This window comes from Tamandua tetradactyla, chromosome 11 (assembly GCF_023851605.1).
Source record: "Tamandua tetradactyla isolate mTamTet1 chromosome 11, mTamTet1.pri, whole genome shotgun sequence".
In the NCBI taxonomy this organism is placed as follows: domain Eukaryota; kingdom Metazoa; phylum Chordata; class Mammalia; order Pilosa; family Myrmecophagidae; genus Tamandua; species Tamandua tetradactyla.
This window is the reverse complement of record NC_135337.1, coordinates 29391014-29410286: the sequence shown is the minus strand read 5'-3', so window position 1 is coordinate 29410286 and position 19273 is coordinate 29391014. Positions and strand designations below refer to the sequence as shown.

The 19273-nt window shown below is 36.7% G+C and overlaps 1 protein-coding gene across 4 annotated transcripts in view; it reads right to left on the bottom strand.

The window, feature by feature from the left end:
- Positions 1 to 5944: 5944 nt before the first annotated feature.
- Positions 5945 to 19273, bottom strand: part of ARHGAP29 (Rho GTPase activating protein 29) — a 93280-nt gene continuing 79951 nt past the window's right edge. For 3 of the 4 annotated variants that reach the window (XM_077120205.1, XM_077120206.1, XM_077120207.1), the window contains one exon: positions 17701 to 18839. In XM_077120205.1, coding sequence (XP_076976320.1) covers positions 17950 to 18839 — 890 coding nt within the window. In that variant the 3' untranslated portion in view covers positions 17701 to 17949. Of the gene's footprint in view, positions 7018 to 17700; positions 18840 to 19273 lie in introns of those variants that run through there. The other variant, XM_077120208.1, reaches the window with a different exon arrangement.

Sequence of the window (19273 nt, the reverse complement as noted above, 5' to 3'; positions counted from 1 at the left end):
TTTAATTTATTGTTTCACCTATTTTTGCCATTTATTCCACCCCCGTTCAGTTTTATCAAGTGAAAACAGATTAGCCAGCTCCACTTTTTGGTTCTCAAGCATTACCACAATACAGCAGTGTGTGTATTGCAGACTCTTCCCAGAAATGCTTAATGAGTGACAAACCCATGATGTTTTTCTGGATGAAAAAAAAAAAGGACAACTTTTAACATCAATCTTGTTAATTCAGTTTACCTCTCCCTGAAAAGCAAAGTACTGTACATTTAAACTACAATAATTATTGATATTTTTAAAAGAAAGGAGATTCTTGGCTTGCAAGACGAAGCAAGAAAGCCCTGGAACTCAATGAAAACAATTAGGAGGAAAAAATTGTTCAGAACTTATCAACCGATCATTAGGAAACTCCCACCCTCCCCTTCTTTTTTTTCTTTTGCCAAAATGACTTCTGAATTTACAGAATAAAAGAAAAAGCCTCAGGAACAGTACCTATTTTTATCTAGCTATCTAGGAGCTGTAAAAATAATATTAGGTGACATTTTGAAATACGTATTTTAAAAACTTTACATAATAACTCATTTGATCTTGACAATATCCAATGATACAGGTAATTATCTCCCTTTCACAGGTATGGAAACTGAGGCACAGAGCAGAGAAGTAACTTGCCCAGGGTTATACAACTAGTAGGAGGTAGAATAAGGACTCCACTTCAGGAACTCTGGCTCCAGAACTTGTTTAGTTCTCCATCACTGTGTTATCTTGCCAAGGTTAAAGAAGTTATGGCCTAATGACTAGTAATATGTGACCTGTGACTTAAAAGCCTTTACCTTGCAATCAAATATGCCAGTTATTATTATACCTGATGCTAAATTATGTAAACAGATCTAGGCAATGCAGAGGAGGAAACGAATCCAAGAACTAGTATACAAGTACTAAATGAACAACCTGTATTTCACACATCAGTCCTCAAAGATTCACTTCACAGATACCAGCCACTAAGCCATATCCTGTTAATATTCACAATAACATATAAGTGACATCCGCTAAAAATCACTTCTAGCTGTTTACTTTCAGGGTCCATCTGAGACTAGCAATTTAATATTTCTAATATCTCACAAAATATCTGGCACAATGCGAAGGCTGAAAATTAAGCAACACTTACCAAAGGTAAAATTTACTAAATAAAACTAGTCTGAAAGAAATTTATATATCCTCCTGTACATTACCCTAGGGAAAAAATGGGTTAATCCCCAAGGTAGGATTTCAATTAAGATTTGTAAGAAAATTTATGCAGAACTTCCCTCTCCCAACAGAACATAATATTTAATGACATTACACTTGATTCTTTTGTTCAATAAAATTTGCTTTAGAAAGTTACCATACCTCTTCTTACTCCAGTTCTGTCAAATCTAGAAGAATCTAGAATTCATCAGAAGCTACCACTTTATGAGATCGGAGTTATATGGTTACTAAATAAAAGTGAATTAAAGAGCTTTTTAAAAAAAATTGTACAACTTGTTTATCTGAAACTGGTGAATATTTTTAGCTTCCTTTCTAAGCCTACTTTAAAAACAGTAGAAAAGCAAGGCACTAATCCTGAAGATAAACTTTCATTAAAATCCATTTTAAAATAGTTAGTCATATAATCAACAAATGGAAGTATTAGACTACAGATTTCCCTTCAAATATCTTTTACAACAGCAATGGATACCTCAAAACACTGAGTACCAGAAAAACGAAATATTGTGCACGATTATTCTAGCCCAATTAGAAACCTTCCATTTTTCAAATTTTGAGCTTCCTTGAATGGTATTTCAACCAGGAATGAGGTGTTTTAGTTCTTGGGTTGCTCAAACAAAATAAAGCAGGTTGGCTCAACACCAGGAATTTATTGGTTCACAGTGTCAGAGACCAGAAGACTTGCTTCCGCCTGGGGTCAGTATCTTCTGGCTGGCCAGCATTCTTTGGGGGTTCATCGGCTTTTCAGTCATGGCAATGCACGTGGAGGCATCATCTCCTTTCTCTTCCAGGTATCGATGACCTCCAGTTTCTGGCTGCTCCCCATGGCATCACCCCTCTCTGTTCAATTTCCTTTGCTTATAAGGACTTCAGCCATACTGGGTTAAGACCCACCGCCATTCTGTTTGGGCACATCGTAACTAATAACATTTTCAAAGGTCTTACTTACAAATGGGTTCACACCCACAGGACTCGGGATTGGAACCTGAACATGTCTTTTGTGGGGGACAGGATTCAACCCCCAACAGGAAGCATACCACAAAGACTTTTAAATTACTATATAACTAGAAGAATATTTATGAATCTGTCCTTTGGAATTCAGAACACGTTTTTCCACAGAGGGGCAACCATATACCTGAACTGACAGTTACACAGCAAGTTCATTAATCTAGTGCTATAATTAAACACAGAACACATACTGTGCTTCAGCATTTTAACATGTGGCAAAATTTACCCCTGTAATTATTTATAAGGTCCTTATAAATGCTGGATAGAGATCTAAAACTTCAAATTCCACATTTGCTACTTGTGTAAGACTACTGGGTAACCTCTTACTGAAAATAAGTCTTGTAGGAGAATTACCAAACTCTTATCACATACTCTATCAAAGAAAGAATAAATGTTTTCACAGTTCTCTGACTCCCACATTAGGCTCTCCATTTTTATTGTAAATTAAAGAATTAGGGACAAACTGCAACATCTTCACTCCTTTAGGGGCACAGAGCTTTATGGCACGTATTTTATCCACCACAGCTATTGTAACACAAGCCTCATATTCTCACGTGGAAACTTTTCATAAACACCACTATAAGATAGTTATCACAAAACTGACATTTAAAAAATCTTAGGGACTTCGGGGCTCTAAATTGCATAATATAGTTTCAAAATAAATATTTAGTTAACTTATTAAGCTCTGAACTGTCAATCTTTAACTTGAACTCCAATTGAAATTTGAATCATAAAATTGATAGCATCTGGTGCAAGCACCTCAATTTTAAAAGATGAAATGACTTAAGCGCAAAGCTAGTCAACAGCAGAGGTAGGCCAAGAACCTAGATTATGTCATTCTCTTGCCAGAACATTCTCTGCCATCCCTTAAACAACCAATTTAACCAAATCCTGTAACTTGGTTGATACTGATCTATTGGGTCAGTTCACAGAAGGGCATGAAAGCTAAACACTACAAGGTAACTTAAGAAGGAGAATCCAGTTTCTATTCCAATGTATAATTGTTTTAAATTTGCCTCAGTAATAGCTTCTTCTAGATTTCCTTTAAATGCCATAGAGAGCTGAACTATTTATGACTGAAGAACTCACCTCAATATTCCTGATACTGACAAATGCCAAACAACTGTCTACACCAGCACTGTCCAGTGGAACTTTCTGTGATGATGGAAATGTTCTCTATGCTGTCCAACATGACACATACTAGGCACACGTGGCTCGAGCACTTTAATGTGACTACTGAAACTGAAGGGCTGGGTTTTTAATTTTAATTACATTTAAATAGCCACATATGTCTCATGGCTACAATACTGAACAGTGCAGGTCTAGATAATTCCCATCGAATGGAGATTTGGTTAATGAAAAGTGAGCAGTGTTTTCAGTAAGTACCTGCCATGTGAAGCAGCTCAGTATAGAAAGAACATACCTTTCTGCATTCACAACATTTGGGCTCCAAATCCCCAGGCCATCATTTATTGGCAGTAAAAGGTTGACAGAATCACGTAATCTAAGTGATACACATATATTTCATCTGTGAAAAAGGGGGTAAAATTATCTGCCCTTTGGAGGAGGGGAAAGAGAGTCAATGCTTCATGGGTACAGTTTCTGTTTTGGGTGATGAACAGGTGTAGTGATGGAAGGTGATGATGATAGCACAGCATGGTAAAAGTAAATAATTTCACTGAATTGTCCACTTAAGAATGGTTAAAATGGTGAGTTTTATGTTACATATGCTACTGCAATTTTTAAAAAGTACCTGTGCTTATGATGACTAGGTAATTAAATATTGTTTATATGTGAAGGTATTGGTAAAATGTAAAACTTACTGTATAAATTATATATTTCTACAACTCTAGTTTGGGGAAAGGAAAATGTAGCTATAACCCAGTCACAAAGCTATTTAAGTCTAGCCTCAACAATATGCTTAAACATGTGAGGTAAGAGTCAAAATGACTGTGCATCACTAGTTCATGGCAGGTAGATAAAAGTACATAAAGAAAATTATATTCTGATTAGATCAAAAGGTAATTTAATTGTATATTTACATTTTATATCCTTAAAGCTATTTTTTTTAGCATTTCAACACTAACATACATGTATAAAAAGGTAATAAACAATACACAAAATTTGGCATCTTCCCTTTTAAAGGGGCAAAAGACAAAATATTGGCAAGGCCACCAACAAAAAAACTGATGTCTCCGCTCCAAAACAAAAACAGTGAAACAGCTCTTTCTTTGTTCTGCTACTTCCTTTATCACTATTTTTCTTTCTCATTTAGGATCAGCTTTCAAACTATTTCTTATTCTCTGAATTGTCTACTCACAACTTAAAACTCATATAAAAAATTTTGGAGCTAAGATGTGGACCAACTGGTTTTAAATTACCATCATTTTAAATCTGTGACACTAAGGATAAATATGAGAGATGAGGATTTTAATACTTATCTTCTAAGGAAACTAAAGAGTAAATTTTACTGTACATAAATTAACATATAATTTTTTAAAAAGTTAACCCAGTTAAGAATAAAACTTTATGGCAAAGCTATGCTTCTTTAAATAAACGGCAGGTGTGTTACTCTGGTAAGAAATGCATTACCAGTTTCACACTTAACGTATTTTGGATACCTTTCCACAATAGCAAGATAACTTCATTACCATTTAATCATCCATTTTTAGACTTCAAAATCAAGCTATTAAAATGAATGGGAATGGGAACAACTTATTAGTAATATTACAAATTTAATATTGTATATTATAATACAATTACAAATATAGTATTGTATTTGTAATATTTATATAGTTTCATATAGTGATGGTGGAGTTATACAGAGAAGATAGGATTTAACAAATGAATATGACTGCTGAATCATTAAATTTGTATCTCTTTTAGTCTCCAGTATCTTAGAACAGCTAGAAGTAAAAACCTAAAATTGTGGAATTGTAACCCATGCCACACTCTGAAATCTGTTCTACAACTAATTGTGGTGCTGTGCTTTGAAATTCATTGCTTTTTTGTATATATGTTATTTTTCACAAAAAAGAAAGAAAAAGTCGATTGTGGTGATAAAAAAATATTTAAGCCTTCTAGCCTCCTATATTCTAGAGCAGCTAGAAGGAAATATCTGAGAAGATGATATGGTAGCCCATGACAAACTCTGGGATCTATCCTGGAACTACTTGTTGAAGAGTGCTTTTAAAACTGCTGCTTTTTTATTTCTTTGCTTTGTATATATGTCATAAAATACAATAAAAAAGGTAAAAAAAAAAAGGAAGGGACCAAGCATTTCTTTGTAAACTTAGAATACTTACAAACTGCACTGATTTTTACTGTTCTGAAAGTTGGCCAACAATTAAGTAGGATCTCCTAAATATAAAAAAACCCAGAAGCATACTTGACCATGCACCCATCTCAAAACAAATAAATGTTCTTGAAAACTGGGGGGAAAAAAAAGCTCTTAAAGCAGCACTGAGTACAAGCGTAAGATGTGTTTTTGGTTTCTGTTTCTCAAAACATATGCCAGAAATAAATAATTAACTTATATACATAGAAGTATACTTACTGAAATCTTATAAATTTCTACAAAGTACCAGGAGATCTCACATAAATAAGAAAACACTGGTAATCTTCATTTTCTATATCTAGACATACTATTATGAATATGGAAATGAACTTCAACTTATCAAAAAGGAATAGGAGGTTTATCTTTATCAAATATCATTATAATCAAATTTGGATATGAAAAGGCACTAAAAGTTGGAAGACAGGTATTAAAATCAGGGAGGACAGATGTATATATGGTCCTTTGCTTCAGGAGAATCAAGTCTTATGTTCCTTAACAATTTGAAATGAGACAGAGAATAAATTTTATGATTAGCCCTTAATTCACAAAGAGGTTTCAGGACCAATTTCAATTCGACTTTTGAGAGAAAAATGTGCATTTTCAGTCATAAATATTAACAAGAATATGCAAAACTGAATCTAGGTAAAAGTACCAACAATGTGAAGTATAAACATTAGTCTGCTTACTGACGGCCAATCCATGCACCGTGTTACCATTAACAAGAAGGTTAACATGCCAGTGACTGGGGTGGACATTTAGGTTTTTTTAAATGTGCTCAGTCAGAAAGGCCCAAGTCCACGCCGCTGCGGCAGGTGCAGTTCTTCCGTGGTTTCACGTTAGTTACCTTACAGCTGGTGTGTAATTCGTGCCACTTAATGCATGTTACCCAGGGGAAAAAATTCCAATGAATTCAAAGTTTCCTATGTTAAATGGGACCAACTGCTACAAACGAAAGACTGATTTTCATTTTTCTTGTTTTTTTTCCTTCTCACACTTACCAAAGTTACTATTATTTATTGTACCACATATGATTATAAAATAGTTTACAATGTAAATATCAGACATTTGGCCAAAAAAAATAGAAAGCCATATAATTAATTAAAGCAGAATATTCTTTTTTTACTCCTGTATACACATATATTTGTAGCTAGGCTGGCATTTTAAATTTTACAAACTACCCTGTAAAAATGCTAAAAGAAAACTGTTGACAAACCTGACACAATAGCTTCTTTCAAATAGAGTAACATGTGGGAGAACTTCCTGATATCATTCACCAACTCCCTGATGTAATCCGGGTCAAAAGTGGAGTTGGAATTTGTGGATTTGAACCTCATTTCAGAAGTGGTGACATCAGTAGAGTGTTGGCCTGATGCAAAACATTTTTTTCCTTTTCCTTTTCTCTTTATGCGCAATCATCCTTCAATAAGTCAGAAAAACTGAAAAAAAAATGAGAAACACAAATACTACATTAACCACGGGAAACACATTAGGTTTTCAATCAATAGTCCACAGCCCACCTTAGTATTTTCTTTAAAATGCTTTTATTTTTAAAAGAAACAGAAGTCACTAATAGCATCTTCCCATTTATTATTCAGTGCCAGTAATCATGATAAATCTGTGATAGCAAACTTCTATTTCTTCTTTTCACAAGTGAGACACCTGGGGTTTAGAAGTCAAGTAACTTGTCCAAGCTCTCAGCTGACAAATGATAAACCAAGATCTGCCTTGACTCCAAAATCCATGTTCTTAATCACTTCCTCTTACTCTTAATGTGTATGTGTGTGTACATGTGTGTTTTACTTTTAAAGTTGCCCTGGAAATGTCATTTAATGGAAGGGCATGTATCTCCCTCCATCATATCACCTTCAAAAAAACATGAAATATGGGGGTTGTAAAAATAAAGACCTTTTTTTCAAAATCCTTCCTCATCATTTATTATTTACTGAATGACCTGCAAAGCTGTTAATCATCGTTCACTCTGGCATGCTCATTACAAAATGGAAATAACATCCTGACACCCATTCTCATGAGGTTACATGAGAATGTATAAGGATTCAATTAAGACAGTGGCGTATAAGTGTCCAGGACGTAAAAGATCAATTAAATTTAGTTCTAATTGTACATAAACACCCACCCACACTCCATATCTTGGGTTATCAAGTCTCATTAAGAGTATATCTTTGTTTAAAACACGTTTTAAGGGTGTCCACTCACATGATAAACTGATATGGTGAACACAAAATGTTTGATTATTAGGGCACTATTTGGGGTAATTTCGGAATGGTATTTTAAAAAAGACAATCTTTTGGACTAAGAAAGCTCTGGATTTGAATCCTGACTTCAATATCTTCTAGATGTATTTCCTGCACAGTTTACTACAGGCTTGTGTGAGGATTAAAAAGGACCACAAAATTAAAGGATCTCATCTCTGAAAACACCTGAGTTTGCTTCTTCTTCATTCTCACATTTTATCTTTCTAGAATTAAGGGTCCTACTTTTGTATCTCCTGAAATAAAAAATGAAATTACTGGGGGAATTAAATTAGCTCGGCCCCGGTCTTCGGGTTCCCGCCCCAGCACAGCCCACAGCTTCCTCCCCTCGGGCGGGCGGACGCGGGACCGCAACTCCCCGGCGGCCACTGAGGGCAGCCCGCAGCCGCCGCCGCAGCCCCGCGCCACACTCACCGCGGCGCTCCATTCCGGTCCCGGGCAGCCGCCGCCGCCACCAAGGGCGAGAACTCGCCGACCCCACCCCCACGGGCCGCGGACGCCCAGACCAGCCGCCGCCGCCCCTGCAGCCACCGCCACGACCAGGGCAGCCGCGGCCCGCCCCGCCTCCCGGACAGCGCCCCGCCCCCTGGCGCCCTGGCTAAAAGCCCTTATACAATTCACCAGGACAGAGCCTGGAGGTGGAACGGCACCCTTCTAAGAAACCCATGTTGCTCTGGTTGGTTCCCTCTATCCCACCCATCCTAGAATCCTTGTCTATAAAGGGAAGGTAGAGAAACCAAGTGAAGAAGAAACCGTCCTTCGCTCTAAAATGAAGAGTTCTTTTTAATAAACTTGGCTGCATATCAGAAATATTTGGGGAATTTTATAAGCAAAGAAAGCCTTGGCCCCACCACCAATGATTCAGATTCCATTAGTCTGTAGTGAAGGACAGGTAAGGTTTCAAAAGCTCTCCAGGTGATTCTAATGTGCAATTCAGCTAGGAAGCAAGGATTCCTAAAAGGGAGTGAATGAAACCTTAAGCCTATGAATCCCATGAAATTACACCAAAATTTTACAAGTATAAGCCTTGACAGAAATCTACAAAGAGAGAGAGTCTACGGTCCATACCTTTCACCACATTCTCGAAAGTATTCCTGATACAAACAAAAAGAAAAACGTAAGCACCACTGCAAATACTATTTTAAAAAATCTTGGACTTCTCTGGCGAAGAGAAACAGACACAGGCTATGCCAGGTTGAAGGATTATGTGCCCTAGAAAAGCCATGTTCTAATCCTAATCCACCAGGTGGAGGCAGCCATTTCTTTTAAACCCCATTCAGCACTATAGGTGGGAAACTTGATAAAACTATCTCCATGTGACTTGCCCAATTGTGGGTATTAACTTTAGATTAGAGGGAGATGTGACACCACCCATTCCAGGTGGGTCTTGATTACTTTCCTGGAATCCTCTAAAAGAGGAAGCATTTTGGAGAAGTTTTGGGATTCCCTGAGCAGAGTGTCCAGAGAGAAAGCCATGACAACTGCAGAGCCCATGCAGCCAGAGACCTTTGGAAATGAAGAAGGGAAATACCCCTGGGGGAGCTTCATGAAATAAGAAGCCTGGAGAGAAAGCAAGCAGATATCACCTTGTTCACCATGTACCTTTCCTATTGAGAAACTAAACATCATCGGCCTTTCTTGAGTGAGGGTAACCTCTTCTTGGTGCTTTAATTTGGACATTTTTTATAGACTTGCTTTAATTGGGACAATTCCGTGTCCTTAGGACTGTAAACTTGCAACTTAATACCCCCTTTTAAAAGCCATTTTATTTCTGGTGTATCGTATTCCAGCAGCTTGCAAACTAAAACTAGGTTTACTCTCCTATCTGAAACAATTGAAAAATCCCATACAAAACTAGTCTTCAAGACATGGGCATGAGGCAACCAAGGAGAATTATCCCTGACAGACAAGAAATAGATGCTTATTGCCGAATAGCACACAAAATAGATTTCTGAGCAAAGGTTATTCCAGGAATACAGAAGATCGTTTCGATTATAGGGAAAGGGTCAATTCATCAAAAGGACATACCAATCCATACATTTATGCATCTAATGAACAGAGCTCCAAAATGTATGAGGCAAAACAGGACTGCAACAAGAAATAGCCACACTTATAGCTACAGTTGGAGAGTTCAATAACTCTCTCTCAAGAACTAGCAAAACAAGCAGACAGGAAATCAGTAGGGACATAGAGCTTTGAACAACACTCTCAGTTACTTGGACCAGACTGATATTTACAAACCACTTCAACCAACAAGAGCAAAAATACATATTCTTCTCCCATGCACACTGAATAGTTACCAAAATAGAACATATTAAGTGTCACAAAACAAGCCTCTATGAATTTAAAGGATTCAAATCAGGGAAAACATATTCTGTAACCACATGGAATTAAAACTAGAAATTAATCTAACAGAAAGGTCTTTGGAATATGACAATATTTAGAAACAACACACTTCTGAATAACCCATGGGTCAAAGCAGAAATCAAAAGGGAAATAAGAAAAGGTTTGACCTGAATGAAAACGACAGCACAACATACCAAAACTTGTGAAGAATGAGGGTCGGGGAGGCACAGAAGAGAGGGATTACAAAGGAGCATGCATTATCTTGATTGTACTAATGGTTTCACAGGCGTTTACCTAAGTCCAAATTTATTAAATTGCGCATTTTAAATGTACAATTTACTGTATGTTAATTATATCTTAATAAAACTGGTTTAAAAATCTCATTGGAAAGTAAACCTTCTGCATATAGTAATTTATAATGTAATATGAAGCAAAAATGTAAAGCCTACTCAATTTTCCTAATTTTAACCTGACTTAAAAAAATCTTTATGACATAACACTATAGAAAATGCTATAATTATTCTTTCTTTCCTATAAAAATACTTTTTTTGTACTAAATATGACTGGGGATTTTAAAATATAATAATTTTAGTAACTATGAGTTGTGAAAATAATTATTAAAACCATCTCTCTTCCATATTTTCCTCTCTCTTTGAAAGAGTTACAGCCATCCAATTAAAATTCCTATTATTGTTCTTATCTCAACCTCAAAACAGCCCTATTTTTCTAATATCCTTTCTCCATTTCTGTTCCTGTTCAGTGTTCGTTTGAAAAGCCTTTGGCTTCCTTCCAATAATAAATCCTCCACCCACCCCTCTCCTGCATTCTCCAAAACCCTGTATTACCGCTATTCTTCTTTCATACTTTCACTATCTTACAGTCAAATAGCTTCTTTTCTTAGGCCCCTAGTATTCGAATCTTTTCTACACTGAAGAGAAATTTTTACTTTTCTATATTTCTTCAAGCTATCATCCAATCTAATTAATCATTTCTTCATTCCCAAACTTCTAAGAATAGGTCAGGACTGTACCCTTGTTGTCTTACCTCCCAAATTAATTCTGAATTCATCAGGATTGAGCTTTTTTTTACTCAACTTAGTGTAATGGATAGCGGGGGTTGATAAACTTTTTCTGAAAAGAGTCACATGGTAAATATTTTAGGCTTTTAAAACCATACACACTCTGTCACATGGCTCAACTCTGCTGTTGTCGCACAAAAGCAGCCAAAAACATATAAATGAATGGATGGCTGTATTCCAAGAAAACTTTATTTACAAAAGCAGGCAGCAGGCCAGATTCGTAGCACCAGCCATACTTTGCCCACCTCTGGTTAAGATGTGTTTTGAAGCCAGTCTGCTGAGGTTAAATTCTGACTCTCTTTTAGGTTAAAAAAACTTAATCCCTCTGTGCTTCTATTTCCTCATTTATAAAATGGGAATAATAATGATAAGTACTTAAAAAATTGTTGTGACAGTTAAATCTTACAACAGAGCCTGATACATAGGAAATGTTCCAATTAATGTTAGCTATTTTTTCTTCACAACACTACTGAAACATCTCTGAACAACAACTTCCTATCAGTCAAAATTGGAGCATTTTTTCCTTCTAAGCTTTCACTTTACTTGATCTTTCTGCAACTTTCAGTAACTGTACCACTTAAGAGACATGTGATCCTGGACAAATCTTTCTTTGCCCCAGCTTCCTTATCTGCAAAATGGACAATGTAACAACAGAACTGATCTAAAAAATTTGTTGTGAGAATTAAACAGTATCTGCTTTTGGAGTTCGTCCAGAACATTCATTGGAGTCCTCAGCTTTACAGCCTGCCCTATGCATTTTGGACTCTACGTTCTCATGGTTACACGGGACACTTTTGTAAATTGTGTATCTATGGATATTTCCTGCTGATTCTGTTTCTCCAGAGAACCCTAGCTAGTACATCTTGGTACCAGGAATGGTTCTTAAGAAACAGAATCTTAAAAATGTTTTTTTTTTACGATTGGTTTTCTACTCTGACTGGACTCAAAGGCACTAGGGACTCTGATTACCATAATCAGAATGATACTGTCAGTCCATGGGGTGAGTTGGCAAAAGAAATAGTCAAAATATCACCATTGGATTCTTCTAATGCTTTGCTTGTATGAAGCCAGGCTCTGGGGGATAATGTTTTTGACACCTTTATGGAGTTTTGTGGCAATGGGAGGTATAGTCTGACAGATGTAAATGTTTCTATGAGTGTCCTGAAGGAAAATCTTATTTCCTGTAGCCATAGACTTGAGATCTCTGAAAATCAGACTCAGAATCTTGTTAGAGTAGCAACTTTACAACATAAACCGAAATCTCAATTGTGCATGGTGTTTTAAAGTGAGGGCATTGATTGGAAAGGAGTGGGACCCTGAAAAATGGGATGGTGACATATGAATTGATAATGATCTTGGGGATGAGGTTGAAACCCCAGGTCATTCTGAGTCTTCTCTAGAGAACCCTGTAATGGTATGGCCTGAGGACATAGCTGCCCCACCTCCAGCCTGCCCTGAGGAGTTGGCCACCCAACCTACACCTGAAGGGATTAGCCCTAGAGTGATTAATCCTGTTTCACCAGATGAAACTGCAAATGAATGCCCTGAAGCAAACGGCTTGGAAGATACTTCTTTTTCATGATCCACCCCCACCACCCCTCATTTCTTCCAGACCTATAACCAGAGTAAAGTCCCAACAGGCCCCAAAAGGTGAGGTACAGAGAATCACCCATGAGGAGGTACGGTATACTCTAGAAGAACTGTGTGAGTTTTCCAATTTATATAGACAGAAATCAGGGAATATGTGTGGTAACGGATTTTAAGGGTGTGGGATAATGGTGGGAGGAATATAAATGGGGGGAGGAATAGGCTGAATTTATTGATAGGGGCCCACTAAGCAGAGATTCTGCATTCAATGTTATTCCTCAAGGGGTTAGAAAAGGCATGAACAGTTTGTTTGGATGGTTGACTGAAACATGGATAAAAAGGCGGCCGACATACCTGAGGTTGAAATGCCAGAACTGCCCTGGTATAATGTAGATGAGGGGATCCAGGGGCTTAGAGAGATTGGAATGTTAGAGTGGATTTATCATGGAAAGCCTGCTCTCATACCCCAGGAATGTCTGGAGGATGCACCTTTTACCAGAATAGTGAGAAATAAATATGTGAGACTAGTGTCTTCATCCCTAAAGAGCTCTGTGGCTGCACTTCTCTGTAGGTCAGATATTTTTATAGGAACTACCGTCACTGAGCTGGAATCCTTAAACACAATGGGGATGACTGGATTCCGAGTTGGCAGAAGCCAGGTGGCAGCACTTAATCACCATCATTGGAAATAGGGTCAAGTTTCAGTTAGAACTACTGGCGTCAAGGTAGTCAAGTCCAGGGATTTGACTGGCATGTTTGGAAACCACGTGGTCAGGACTGGGGAGGCTCTGGCTGTGGATTTCTTGGCGTTATTAAGGCTGGGCAGGCCAAGACACCAGTTGGCATTGTTGGGAGGTTGGTTATATATAGGGAGAATGAGTAAATAATTTATTTAGGATTAGGGGAGCCAGGTTTCTCACTGTGAGAGTTACAAATATGGAAAGGGAATGACTAGATTAAACCTTAAAGTACTGATTCAGAATTTAAGGTGAACTCAAGTTTATATCTATATATAATTGTGTATCTGTGTGTATATACACATTCACGTATTTCTTAGCTCTGCCCACCAATAATGCTAAAGACCAATGACTTCCCAGTAGAAATGAGCACTTGGCAGATCTTGGTTTCCACATATTACTCTCCACTCAAACGAACCAAAGTTTCTTGGAAAAATGGCTAATTCTAGAGCTAGGGCAAGAAAAAGGACAAGACAAACTTGGAACATCTTGATGTGCTAAGATAAGGAAGACCTCAAAAGAGCATGCCAAAAGGACACAGAAGTCAGCTTGAAGATAATCCCAAATCTGGGAAAATTTCAGCCTAAAAGTAAATGAGAGTAACATATTGTAACCTACTGGATAAAGCAAGAATTCATGAATACATACTGATATTAATGAATGAACAAATGGAGAATGAAAAGCTCTTCTTTACAGTAGAATGCCAACCAAGTAGAAGAAACGATGAACTTACCATTTGGCAACTATCATAGTAATAATTGATTCAGACAATAAGATGAGGAAAGGATATTTACATATTTTCAAAGAAATTTCCTTACAAAGTACCTTTTAACGATAACCTTATAATGGAGAAACTTGGCAGATACTATTCTAACCAAAGTTAACATCACCAGTAGTGGGCCAAATTGACAATGCATGCTTCTTGACATACTGAACATAATAGCATCATTTCTGACAAAATGTATATCCTGAACCTAATCAGGAGCAAACATTAGATAAACACAAATTGAAGGCAATACCAAGTAGTGTGTAGTCTTCAAAATTGTTAAGGTCATCAAAGAAAGAGGGAAAACTGAACTATTCCAGATTGAAAGAGACAAAAAGAGATAAACGAATGCAAAATGGGATCCTGGACTGGGACCCTAAAAAAGGCAGGACCATTACTGGGGTGATCAGCTAAGTTTGTTTGGAGTCTGTGTGTTAGATGGCATTATATCAATGTTAATCTTATTTTGATGGACACCAACTGTACTGTTATGTAGGAGTCTCCTTGCTTTCAGTAAATACACACTAAAATATTTAGTGCATCTTTGGTTCTTTCAAATGGTTCCAAACATATTGTGATAGGGACTACATTGAATAATAAGTAAATGTGAGGGAAATGGACAGCTTTGCAACATTTAGGCTTCCAAGCCATGTATATCATAGACTGCTCCACTTATTTAAAATATTCTTAATTGCCTCTTGGATTTGGTTTAAATTCTCTTCATGAAGATCTTGCACATCATTTCTTAGATTTATTCTGAGATATTTCAATTGTTTTTCACATGGGCAGGCACCAGGAATCGAACCTGGGTCTCCAACATGGCAGTTGAGAAGTAGGCGAGAATTCTGCCACTGAACCATTGTCGTACCACCCTTTAATGCTATTTCTGAAGAGATCCTTCTAAAAACTTTCATTTTCTCCCAGTTGTTGGTATACAGGAATACAACTGACTTCTGCATACTAATTGTAACAGTCTTGCTAAACTCTAGATGTTGCTGAATTGTCTAAGGTTATGTAATCAGTACCAATACATCAAAATACTTTCCTGCCTCTAGGAAAAGAAAAACCCAGATAATTACATTGACTACAACTTGTCATAGAACTACTGAATGGTTGCCACTTGAAAGTGATTTTAGAGTTGTACAGACACTGGAAGTAACACAATGATAGACTGGAATAGTAAAGCCATAGTACACATTGGAATCAAATAATCCAAGGATGGAGGTATTATGCTACTTGCTTGTGAGTTCTCTAAGCAACAAGTCCCTCAGAGGAATCAATTTCAAAAGATCATACATTGCCTAAGGTGAACTAAAAGTAATTTTAAATATTCATAAATTCTTAGTTCTCAGTACATAACACAAACCTAATCTAGGGAAGTCATGAATCCACCCTTCACAAATGACTTCTCCGAAACTTGAACAATCACATGCTTTCCTTAAAGCTTTCTGGTGGTCCACCAGTTCTTAAAGGGTTCAGCACTACTGCCCTTTCCCTATGCTCACATATCTTCTCACATGGCATAAAACAACTCCCAGATGACAGATTTCCATGTTATTGGGTAGCAGGGTACAGTGCACATTGTGGGCTGTTCTAGAGATAGCAACATCTTCTCTGGAGATAATTATCTAATGTCCCTGGGAAGGTAGAAAGGATCTTTCAGGAGACGGTTTAGGGGTGGGGAGACAGAAGCTTGGTAGAGAAGCAAGCAAGAATGAACTCTCATTTGTGAGGTGTAACAATGAGGGGGAACTGAGATGCCAGTTTATGTATGATATTCTTTGACTGGGTTGTCATAACATATTGAAAGAAAACTTAAAGGAGTTTAAAATTGCATTTTCTATTGCTAAATACTGATATAATTACATAGGCATTATGAATATGAACCTGACAGTCCTATATTTAGGACTTGAATCTGCCTGTTACTCCTGTGGAACTCTGGGCAATTATTTAACTAAGCCTCAGGTTTTGTTTTTTTTTTTATCTGTAACACAGGAATAATGTAATGTAAGGCATGCAGTAACCAGTACACTTCTTAACACAGGGTAAAAGCTTAATAAATGTTAGTTCTTATTCCTTTTTAGGTTTTCATGGGAACTATGATTACATTTTGAACAAAGAGGACTAAAAAAGACAGATTCACCATAAAAAGCCTGGCTGTTCATTTCTTTCTAGTCCTTGATATCACACAGAAGTATAAACATCTTCCCCCCAGATGTATTTCAGTTCATATCAAGGGATATATGAATCTAAGTGTTGACCACTAAACAAACAACCAAAAACTTTTAAAACCTCAGACCCTAAGAGGCAACAATTTTAGAGAAGCCATGAGACACTGAAATAATTTAACAAATTCATATATATATATATATAGATACCAAGTGTAGCATGGCCATACAAAAGTGTTTCCTACAAAAATAATTCACAATACGAAAACAGGCCGTTTTATTTTTCTTCCCTTTCATATCCTATTTTAGATACAATGATGAAATGCAGAAAATAACAGGAATGCACAAGTTTTAATACCTGGGAATTCTATCATTTAAACTTTTTCTCAAATTTCAAACAATGAGGCTTATTGAATAGTACACTCAGAATCCATTTATATAAATCTTTGTTTGATATATACTGTCAATAATTGAAAACTCAGGTAGAAAAACTACATAAAGTGATTTGAAAGTGAAAAACATTTAATACAAAAGGAATGGTTAAAACAAAACCCAGACATATCAAGAGGAAGCACACTGAATTTAAAACTTTTGAAAGTGGCATTTTTTCTGACCATTATATATAACGCCAAAAAGTTCTAAACTGATAGAAAACAAAAGCTAATGGAAAACAAAGCCCAAATGGTGAAAAAACTATCAAATGTTTTAAAGCCATCTAAAGCCGAGTAAGACATAATGGACCCACATGAAATTTAGAAAAAACTTAAGTGCATTTTCTTTGTATAGTTAAAATGACTACCACAAGTAAAAACTGAAAATTTATTAAAATGCTATTAAGAACAGATTTGGAAGCCAAATCTTTGATCATTATGTAAATATTAAAAATCTAATAAGTGAATTGCCAATTGAAATTATAAAAACTTATATACATCAAAGCATAAATGGTGAAATATTAAAAATAAAAGTTTGATAAAAACATAATCAAATGAAGAGCTCTTAGGCACTTGTGTCCAGAGATATTCCTTTTATAAATAAGCACTCATTTTCACTTAAAAAAAACCAAAAGCTGATTTTCTTCAGTTACACCTATTACTTGAGAACTATATTATGCATTAGGGATGCATTGAAATGAGCCATTTTATGGGGAAAATCAATTTAAAAAATATATACGAGTCCACGTATTTTATTCACATTGAAAATACAGAATTTAAGCATAATTCCACTGAGGCACAAATGTGGCCATATCAAAACATTCTACCATTTAATGTAACCAACCTAGGATAACACAATGCAATGACAAAAAGAAAAATCCACAATTTGGCAATCCTATACAAAACGGTCATGTCAAAAATTTCTTTCACAAAACAAACACAATACACAGAACCAGAACAAAAGGAGATCCAAATTTTGGCAATCCTATACAAATTGTGGGATTTCATCTTCAAGGTCTTCAAACTGTTGCATTCGTTTTAGCCTTGGTCTCTGACATGTTGCACTTGCCTCAGGCAGGCCCTGTTCCCTGGAGCTAACTGTAAGCTTACTAACACAGTGTCCAGGACAAGCTGATGGATTTTCTGAGTTTGAAACTGATTTCACCACATCAGCCAGGGGAGCACGAGCTGTGCCAGAAGGCTCCGCTGCACAGGACTGAGCAGGCTTCTCTTCGCTCCCGCTTACACTGCTACTGGGAGTACGTGGTTTATAAAATGTTGTCCAGTGTTGCGGCTGCAGTGTTCTCGGTGCTCTGACAGGAGCAAGAGTATTTGAATCAGAGGACCGTCTCTCTGATACCTCTCTTGCAGACCTGACAGGTTCTATGCATGGCTTACTAGGATGGGTGGCGTTGACTGAATGGTCACCATTAGTCCTGATGCTTGTCACTCCTTTTTCCTGGAGTGCGTTGGGTATAATCAGAGCAGTCTTTACAGTTCTGTCGTTTGATTCACACTGTTTGTCCCAAGTTTTTTGTAGAGTTTCTGGGTCATAGACATTAAATTTCGAATAGACAATAGCTGAGGTGTCTTTTCTACTAACTCCTTCGATGGCATGATACTTGCAAAACTTGTATGAATTTACATTTTCCATATTTCTGCCATTTCTCTCATTAGAAGGGCTTGCAAGGAGTAGCCTCTCTACAGGTAAACTTACAGGTCTAATCATTACCTTGGTCCTTCGAGTATGGCTCTCAACACTGCCTGCTTCCCTAACGGATTTCAGAGTAAGCGGCTTCGGGATTTTACAAACATCTTCTATTTTTTGAGATGCTGAAACAAGCTCTCGATCTAGAAGCAAATGTACTTTGTCATCTGCAAAAGGAAAATATTTATTTAAAAACAAATTTTCTTGCACATGTTTAAAAAGAGAGGCTAAATGAGTCACAGATGGCCCTCTTTTAAAAACATCAGGGGCCTTACATTTTCTTTTAACAAGTTATAATTATTTATGCAGAGAAATTAAATTTATAAGGTATTACCAGTACATTTTGAATAAAAATGTTAGAATTTTACATTTATTTTAAATCAATGTAACTTCTTTTCATGCACAAGTATATGCTGGTGAAATGATTATGACAGTTTCAAATTGTCAGGCATTGGTAAATTAACCTCAGAAAAGTTATAACAGTTTATGTGCTAACCAAATGTGGCGATGTTCTGAATCCAAAGGATTTTGCCAGCTCATTTAATCTGTCTTCCACTTACACTCAATTACAGTGAAAGCATATCATATTAACTGCCTTAGA